At 41.3% G+C, this 9,560-nt stretch overlaps 1 protein-coding gene across 1 annotated transcript; it reads right to left on the bottom strand.

Annotated features, from left to right (window-relative positions):
* Positions 1 to 213: 213 nt before the first annotated feature.
* On the bottom strand, positions 214 to 8,984 carry LOC115101435 (ubiquitin-conjugating enzyme E2 D2). The gene is made up of 7 exons (XM_029620913.2): positions 8,763 to 8,984; positions 3,889 to 3,952; positions 3,559 to 3,590; positions 3,392 to 3,469; positions 3,077 to 3,182; positions 1,702 to 1,795; positions 214 to 1,604 (listed from the first exon to the last, which is right to left on the bottom strand). Exons 1-7 carry the CDS (start codon positions 8,784 to 8,786, stop codon positions 1,559 to 1,561), a joined length of 444 nt encoding a protein of 147 aa, XP_029476773.1. The 5' UTR covers positions 8,787 to 8,984; the 3' UTR covers positions 214 to 1,558.
* Between the last annotated feature and the right edge of the window lie 576 nt (positions 8,985 to 9,560).

Here is a 9,560-nt window from a genome sequence, read left to right as displayed (position 1 = left end):
AGTGATAGTATTATTATTCCAGCTGATTCATACCAAGTGTCCTTGTTGCTATCAAAACCTCAGCAATATATCTAACATAAATAGGACACATGCAAAACTTATACATTTTTGTACAAAATACTAATTTCTTTTCAAAATGACAAAGCTTTCGTATAAATTCCAAAAGCACGCATATTTGCGCATCAAATGCCAAATAAAAACAGTGATATCTCATAACTTTAATAATCATGTTTATTACAGTTTAATTAAGACACAAGCTCAATGAGCTCTCAGGTAATTAAATATACAGAAGTTTGTTTGTCTGGAACTCAAGTCCAGGGTTCTGATCCAGACAGGGAGTAGTTGGAGCTTCAATGTCAACGATGGCAGCTCAAATATACAAAGTGTGATTACAGAATGAGGTCACTGTTCGATTTTATGAAAATACACCCCAATCAGACTGATTTCCTTCCATTTAGCCCACTTGAGGTAAGACTTTAAATTCATCATATTTGTTGAGTGCTAAAGTTGCTTTTAGATTTAGATTTTAGATATTGTCATTCGGCGTTGCCTTCGAACAACATGCTTTATTACTAATGCCAGATCTTTGTCCTTTCAGGCTGGACTTGAAACCAGAGAAAGAATGTAGATACAAATAGAAGATCAAGCTAGATTAATACAATTTCAGTGTACTAGTACCACCCAATTTAGCTGCCAAACTTGGATCCAAACTAACTTTGGCCGTTTTAAAAATTAGACCATCACCCAGAAGACAAAGACTTGCCACAATTGAGAGAACTAAAATAATTTGATGAAGCCGCAAAGGGCGATCTAAAAGGGTACTATTTTTTTCCTTTAGCAAAATCAACATCACAAGAGTATTTCATTTGACTAGGTGAGGGAGAAGTTATTTTGGATGTAATATTCAGTAGATATATAGATATCAGTCTCATGACTTTATTGTCCCACGTCATACAGTGTGGAGGGTTCCATGGGTAACTACGATCTTAAATGAGTGATTCACATTGTGGAGGGGCTATGACGCAGGATCCTGGGCATCCCATTGCCAAACAGAGAAAGTCCCCTAGAGGTTTGCAGAACGATTGACAGATTGAAGGCTATTTCTTATTTTAGCCAAATAGAAGACAAAAACATTCTCCAAGCCCCTTCTCTTCCCGCCCCTCCCATCCGCTCACAGGACAGCTGGAAGCACAGAGAGAGAAAAACAACCAGAGAAACAAAGCACATACATAAAATCCCTCAATCTTGGGAAAGCAAACCGTGGGTTCATAAAAATGATAAGGAATGCTTCCTGGAATCAAATAAGAGTGGTCCTACATGGGTCCTGGTGGACAATGTGGAGTATACAATTTGCTGTCTCAAATATGTACATCATGGCAGCTGGACAGGTTGAAGGGGGTGAGGCAGGGGGAAGGAGGTCAAGTGCGTAGGGAGAGGGAGGGCGTGGCTCAAAGAAATCACTCCAAAGGAAACCAACAATACTTCTTTCCTCTTTTCATTCAAAGCTCCCCAAGCCTTTGAATATAAAAGGCAGATTTTCCACTGTATTGCCTTGAGACTACATCGCATATTTCTGGGTCCATTCCCGGGCTATTCTGTTGTATCTGGAATGACAGGAGGATAAATAAATAAATAACTATCCTTGTAGCAGACAGGTTGTACAAAAAAAAATATGTAATGTTGAAACTGTGTAAGACCTACTTTTCCCTGTCTGTCTTGTAGATGCGTGCGATCTCAGGCACTAGTGGATCGTCTGGGTTTGGGTCACAGAGAAGTGAGCAGATGGACAAGAGGACTGTAGGATGACCGACAACAACAGAGTCAACACAGTTCTGACAAATTACTGTGACAATCAATGTAAATCTCCGACCTGTTAATGAGCATAGTTTGGGACATACACTTTATATACAAAAGTATGTGGACACCCCTTCAAATGAATAGAATCGGCTCTTTCAGTCACACCCGTTGCTGACTGGTGTATAAAATTGAGAACACAGACATGCAATCTCCATAGACAAACATTTGCACTAATTAAATTTGACAAACTGACTTGTTGGAAAGGTGGTGTCCTATCACACTGACATGTTGAAAGTCACTGAGCTCTTCCACTGCAGTTTGGAGTGTTGCAACCGAGGACAGGCGATTTTTACGCACTTTGGCGGTCCTGTTCTGTGAGCTTATGTGGCCTACCACTTCACAGCTGAGCCGTTGTTGCTCTTAGAAGTTTCCACTTCACAATAACAGCACTTACAGTTGACAGAGGCAGCTCTAGCAGGGCAAACATGTCCTCCATTACAACACTCACTACCTACCGGGTTCCAAACTGCCTCTGGAAGCAACGTCAGCACAAGAACTGTTCGTCAGGAGCTTCATGACATTGCCGAGCAGCTGCACACAAGCCTAAGATCACCATGCACAATGCAAAGAGTTGGCTGGAGTGGTGTAAAGCTCGCCGCCATTGGACTCTGGGGCAGTGGAAACGCATTCTCTGGAGTGATGAATCATGCTTCACCATCTGACAGTCTGACGGACGAATCTGTGTACCTGCATCAATCATAGTGCTTCCAACTTTGTGGCAACAGTTTGGGGAAGACCCTTTCCTGTTTCAGCAGGACAGTACCCCTGTGCACAAAGCGAGGTCCATACAGAAATTATTTGTTGAGATCAGTGTGGAAGAACTTGACTGGCCTATAGAGCCCTGACCTCCATCAAACACATTGGGGATGAATTGGAACGCCGATTGCGAGCCAGGCCTAATCGCCCAACATTGGTGACCGACCTCACTAATGCTCATGGCTGAATGGAAGCAAGTCCCCAGATGCAATGTTCCAACATCTAGTGTAAAGCCTTCCCAGAAGAGTGTTATAGCAGTAAAGGTGGGACCAACTCCATATTAATGCCCATGATTTTGGAATGAGATGTTCAACGAGCAGGCGTCCACATACGTTTGGTTATGTAGTGTACTTACCAGAATCTGCGGTTAAAAATTCAAAACCATACTGGTTTAAAACTAGCCATAACAAGTGATCTAGACCCACATACAAAACATCAACCAAGAGCCCCATTCCGGAATTACCTTTGGAGATGGTGAGTGCTGGCGACCACTGCGACCTCAGGATGTCCAAGCAGATGCTGCCATTGCTGTTGATGTTTGGGTGATAGATTCTTGTGGTGAATGCAACCTTTAGAGGACACAAATGTATTGCATTTACAGCATCTCCTTTAGCACACTGACGGGACAGAAATGGTTGTCGGTTACATCTCATGTACTGAAAACAAACCGTTGTGAATTATTATTTCCCATCAATGTAGGTCTAATTCATAGCTCCATTAAAATAAATCTGTCACCAATTTTCTAACGTATAGCTGAGTTCCAGGACACATCCCTTACCTTTGGTGGTTTGAAGGGATAGTCAGTGGGGAAGTGAATGGTCAAGAAGAACACACCACCCTGATACGGACTGTCATTCTGTAAAAAGCAAAATAGATGGTTACTATTACATGACCCAGAGCAAAAGCTGTGAACCACCAAACAACAGGACAGGAGGATATACTTACTGGTCCCATTATGGTAGCCTGCCAGTGAAACACTAGGTAAGAGAGGAGAAAACACTTTTAATACACTATAAGCACCTTTATAAAGTACATTGTTTGAATTAGATTTTCGTGCCATGATGCAGAAGATCACTGGTCATTCATCTTTATTGGCTTGTATCTACAGGCTAGATTTCATTGCCAACCGTTTTCTTTTGGAGTCAAATCCTGTATTCTATGATAAACAAAGATATAATCCATCAAGAATATTGAATGAAATGGGTGGTAAGTGATGTGCTTTGGATGGTGAACATAAACTGCGGGTGATGGTGTTGTGTGGTTGAGGAGACTTACTGTCATCTCCAACAGGTCCTGCGGAGCACTGTGCTGGAGGGTCACGAGCCAAATCATTTAACTCCTAGGGACAAAGACAAGAGCTTTCATTTCCTCAGAAAAGTATAACACTTTAAGAATATGTATTGTTTCAGTGGTTTCAGTAGTTCAGCCAAACTGCATACCATGTCTCTAATGCTGAATGTGGGCTGGAAGTAGTAGACCTAAGCTTGTAGGCCTAGACTATCCCAATATTAGTTTATTATTTCATTAATTAATAAGATGAGGTATCTTTGGCCATTCCATAGCGCCTACATTGAAGATAATTCATGGTCCAATGACTGTACCTGCAAGCAGCAATTGTCCCGTGTTTGAAGATACATCCATAAAAATTGGTTCTGATTGGAGAATCGCCGTTTGCGTCGCCGGATAGTGAAAAGAAAATGAAATCCCATTTAGATTAGATCAAAATCTAATATGGATCTCAATGTTTTGTTCTAGCTTCACACGCTAAGTAGTCGATTTGGTGGTGTGTGTGTGTGTGGGGGGTAATCATTTAAACTAGATTTAATAGTTCCTTGTTTACGATGCAAAAAGCCAATAATGGATGTCGCTTCAGACATGGGACAGATGCTGCTCAACCTGGTCTCAGAGCATTTCGTATTATTCCATACGTAAATCCGATACACTCCAGTTCGTATGATATGTTACAATTCGTATGGTATATAATAATTGTGGATGTCCATCACCAATTTCATTAAGATAAGTTATGAAGTAAAAATCTGTATAATATGTTACGAAATTGCAAAACGTATGGTATGTTACGAATTCTATCTAGCTAGCTGGCTAACTTTAGCTAGGCTAGGAGTTTGGTGGAAGGGTTAGCTAACACGCTAAGTAGTTGCAAAATAGCTAACAAAAAGTAGTGCACCCATTCATCCGACCAACCACCCTACAACCACCTGTCTTATGTAACCATACCAAATAAAACTTACACTACAAGACCAAAAGTATGTTAACTTCTTGGTGACAGGGGGCAGTATTGAGTAGCTTGGATGAACAAGGTGCCCAGAGTAAACCGCCTGCTACTCTGTCCCAGATGCTAATATATGCATATTATTAGTACTATTGGATAGAAAACACAAGTTTCTAAAAGTGTTTGAATGATGTCTATGAGTATTACAGAACTCATATGGCAGGCGAAAACCTGACAAAAATCCAACCAGGAAGTGGGAAATCTGAGGTTTGTAGTTTTTTTTAAACTCTTTGCCATTCCAATATACAGTGAAAATGGGTCATATTGCACTTCTTAAGGCTTCCACTAGATGTCAACAGTCTTTAGAACTTTGTTTGAGGCTTCTACTATGAAGGGGGAGAGAATGAGAGGGGATTGAGCCAGGTGTTTGGAGGAGTGCCGCGGTCACGAGAGAATTAGCTCTCGTTCCATTGCTTTTCTACAGAATGGAATTCTCCGGTAAGAACATTATTGAAGATTTCTGATAAAAACATCCTAAAGATTGATTCAATACTTAGTTTGACATGTTTCTACGACCTTTAATATAACTTTTGAACTTTGTCCGACGTTCGGCTGGACCTGAACACGCGTTTGTATTTGTTTTCCAAATGCCCTATCAAAAGAAGCTATGTGGACATAAATTATGAACTTTTTCGAACAAATCAAACATTTGTGGAACTGGGATTCCTGGGAGTGCATTCTGATTAAGATCATCAAAGGTAAGGGAATATTTATAACGCTATTTCTGACTAATGTTGACTACACAATATGGCAGATATCTTTTTGGCTGCTTTGTTGTCTGAACGCTGTACTGAGATTATTGAATGGTTTTCTTTTTCCGTAAAGTTAAAAAAAAAATCTGACACAGTGGTTGCATTAAGGAGAAGTATATCTCTAATTCCATGTATAACACTTGTATTTTCATCAACATTTATTATGAGTATTTCTGTAAATTGATGTGGATCACCGCATGTTTTAGAACTACTGAACGTAACGTGCCAATGTAAAATGAGATTTTTTTTATATAAATATGCACTTTAGCGAACAAAACATACATGTATTGTGTAACATGAAGTCCTATGTGTCAACTGATGAAGATTGTCAAAGGTTAGTGATTAATTTTCTCTTTGTGCTTTTTGTGCCTCCTCTCTTTGGCTGGAAAAATGGCTGTGTTTTTCTGTGACTTGGTGGTGACCTAACAATCGTCTGTGGTGCTTTCGCTGTAAAGCATTTTTTAAATCAGACTCTGGCTGGATTAACAAGAATTGTATCTTTAAAATGGTGTAAAATACTTGTATGCTTAAGGATTTTTAATTGAGATTTTTGTTGTTTTGAATTTGGCGCCCTGCACTTTCACTGGCTGTTGGCAAGGTGGGACGCTACCGTCCCTCATATCCCAGAGAGGTTAACACCTGCTCGTCAAACATCTCATTTCAAAATCATGGACATTAATATGCAGTTGGTCCCCCACCTTTTTGGCTATAAAAGACCCCATTCTTCTGGGAAGGCTTTCCACTAGATGTTGGAACATTGCTGTGTGGACTTGCTTCCATTTAGCCACAAGAGGATAAGTGAGGTCGGGCACTGATGTTGGATGATTATGCCTGGCTCGCAGTTGGAGTTCCAATTCATCCCAAAGGTATTTGATGGGGTTGAGGTCAGGGCTCTGTGCAGGCCAGTCAAGTTCTTCCACACCGATTTTGTCAAACCATTTCTGTATGGACCTTGATTTGTGCGCGGGGGCATTGTCATGCTGAAACAGGAAAGGGCCTTCCCCAAACTGTTACAACAAAGTTGGATGCACAGAATAGTCTAGAATGTCATTGTATGCTGTAGCATTAAGATTTCCCTTCACTGGCGCTAATCGGCCTAACCCAAACCATGAAAAACAGCCCCAGACCATTATTCCTCCTCCACCACACTTTACAGTGGGCACTATGCATTGGGGCAGGTAGCGTTCTTCTGGCATCCGCCAAACCCAGATTAGTCCGTCGGACTGCTAGATGGTGAAGAGTGATTCATCACTCCAGTGAATGGGTTTCCACTGCTCCAGTCTTATTGCGGCGAGCTTTACACCACTCTAGTCGACACTTGGCATTGCGCATGGTGATCTTAGGCTTGTGTGCGGCTGCTCGGCCATGGAAACCCATTTCATGAAGCTCCCGAAAAAACAGTTATTGTGCCGACGTTGCTTCCAGAGGCATTTTGGAACAAGGAAGTGAGTGTTGCAACTGAGGACAGACTATTTTTATGCTCTTCAGCACTTGGTGGTCCTGTTCTGTGAGATTTTGTGGCCTATCACTTCGTGGCTAAGCTGTTGTTGCTCCTAGACATTTCCACTTCACAATAACAGCACTTACAGTTGGTCCGAGCAGCTCGACTTGTTGGAAAGGTGGCATCCTATGACGGTGCCACGTTAAAAGTCACTGACCTCTTCAGTAAGGACATTCTACTGCCAATGTTTGTCTATTGAGATTGCATGTCTGTGTGCTCGATTTTATACACCTGTCATCAATGGGTGTGGCTGAAATAGCCAAATCCACTAACTGGAAGGGGTGTCCACATACACTAAATATACAAAAGTATCATACAAGTTTGAGTGTCTCTGATTTACTTTTACTAAGTTACATCTAGTCTATGAGACCAGGCTGTGCTGTTAGCAGGTACAGTCATTGGACCATGAGTTCTCGAATGTAGATGCTATGGAATGCTCTTAGACCATGTCGTATTAATTAAATAATTAATCCGAGGTCTAATAGTGGGCTACGGCCTACATCACCTGACAACAAATCTTTCAAGATTAAACTAATGTCACTCAAGGTCTACCAACAACATTGAGGTTAGACCTGAGCGAGCATCGTTTCTGCAGCAAGTCAGTGAATTCTCCAAATTGAAACACAGGAAAAGTACTGGATTCAGAATTACATTGATGGATATTTATTATATTTTAAGTTCAAATAAGTATACTTCAGCAATCTGTCAACATCAATCATTTTCATGGATCATTAATCAGTCAGTGTCAGATGAAAGCAGCAGAGCATAATTTACTTTTGATACTGAAGACAATGGTAGAACAAAGTCTGCGCTTACCGATTTGTAAACTAACTTAGCTAACATTATGCCAAACGTGAATTGTCTTGGACTAAAGTGAACGATGCCAGCTAATGTGCATCTGTTTACTACTACAGTAGGAAGTAGCTAAGTAGTACAGTAACGATACTATCAAGGAACGCGGAATAACAGGCCTATGACGGACTGAGGACTTCACTTAAAACTAACGTCAGCTAACGTTACACTTGTCAAGTTATGATTAAAACTAGTCAGCCAAACTATCGAGCTAACGTTAATTAGTATATTGCCTACCTAACATTACCTACATACATTATCAGTAACTAGCTAGTTAGGAGGCTAGTAGCTAACGTTACCGTTAATTGCATTTTTTTTAATCTAACTAGCGTGTTAATCTAGCTAACTGTTATCTAGCTACCAAGTTTAGCTAGTAGACAATTTCTAGTTAACTAGCTTGTTAGCAAGCTACATTCACCAGTTATCGATGTTGTCATATGCCGCTAAACTGTGTGAGCTAACTTTACTTGGGCTACTAGCCAGCTAGCTACCATTCAAAAGCAAATTAATCAGTGATCACAAGTAGCCATCACAAGTAGCCATCACCAATATATGGCTTTGGTAGTCACTGACCAGGCGGCAGACGAAAAAAGTGGTATGAAATAGCTAAGCAATTTGGGCTAGCAAGATTTATTGCTGTAGCCTACCAGTAGCTCGAAAGCGTGCCGAAAAAGAGAAGGCCAAAAGCGGCTAACGATTAACGTTAGATAGCCTGCTAGCTAGGTAGGTAAGCAAGCTAACGTTACTTCCTTACCTTATGAATTCTTTTCAGGGCCATTGCTGTCCTTGTGCGGCTGTCAATGTAGCCTCGTTTTACCTATGTAAAATTAAGATTTTACTGCGAGCTACGTTTTTAAATTTTTCTTCTACAATACACTGCAACGACTGGGTAGCGGAGTATTCTAGCGAAACTGAAATACACTACGGCTCATACTAGCAGCTGAGAGAACTGGGCACCGCATCACTTCTCCGAAGAGCTGTGATGCATTGCAAACGTCCGCCCACGCTACATCCGCTGGAAGCCGTGAGACAGGTTAGAGCTATGCAATTGACATAATTTCGGACTCACATGGGAATAAAGAACGCATCCAAATTGAAGCAAATCATAAAAACTCGAAGTTTCAGGGCAACCTATACTGTGTGGCCACCGTTTAGGCTGCACTGTGGTCTACCATAGTAATGCATGTAATGAAAAGCGCGTTCGTAAATTCCCTCTGGTTATCTACTCGGATTTCAGAGCGTTCTCGTCTGTGTGCCAGACCGCAAAATAACTGATGAATTTACGAACGCTCAACACCTGTTGAATATGACCCGCGTCAGTAAACGTCGGCAAAAAGAAGCGTAATTACATTTTTGCCAGCAGCATAGTTACAGTCACGCTCTGGGTAACATGAAAACAGTCTAACCAGCTCCTCTAGGGCGAGAAAATTGTCAGTGAGGTGTTCTCGTATTGGTGTCTGGCAAGCTAGCCACCGTTAGCTGGAGCAACGAACCACCCTTGCTGTCTCTGCCTGGCCGGTTCCCCTCTTTCCACTGGGATTCTCTGCCTCTA

This window comes from Oncorhynchus nerka, linkage group LG19, assembly GCF_034236695.1.
Source record: "Oncorhynchus nerka isolate Pitt River linkage group LG19, Oner_Uvic_2.0, whole genome shotgun sequence".
NCBI lineage: Eukaryota > Metazoa > Chordata > Actinopteri > Salmoniformes > Salmonidae > Oncorhynchus > Oncorhynchus nerka.
The sequence above is the reverse complement of the archived record's forward strand: the minus strand, read 5'-3'. Positions and strand labels throughout refer to the sequence as shown.

Coding starts and splice junctions, on each gene's coding strand:
- LOC115101435 (XM_029620913.2), bottom strand. CDS start 8,786: ATGGCCCTGAAAAGAATTCATAAG. Junction 3,953..8,762: donor CCCTGAAAAGAATTCATAAG/GTAAGGAAGTAA, acceptor CTTTGTCCCTAG/GAGTTAAATGATTTGGCTCG. Junction 3,470..3,558: donor AGGCTACCATAATGGGACCA/GTAAGTATATCC, acceptor TGCTTTTTACAG/AATGACAGTCCGTATCAGGG.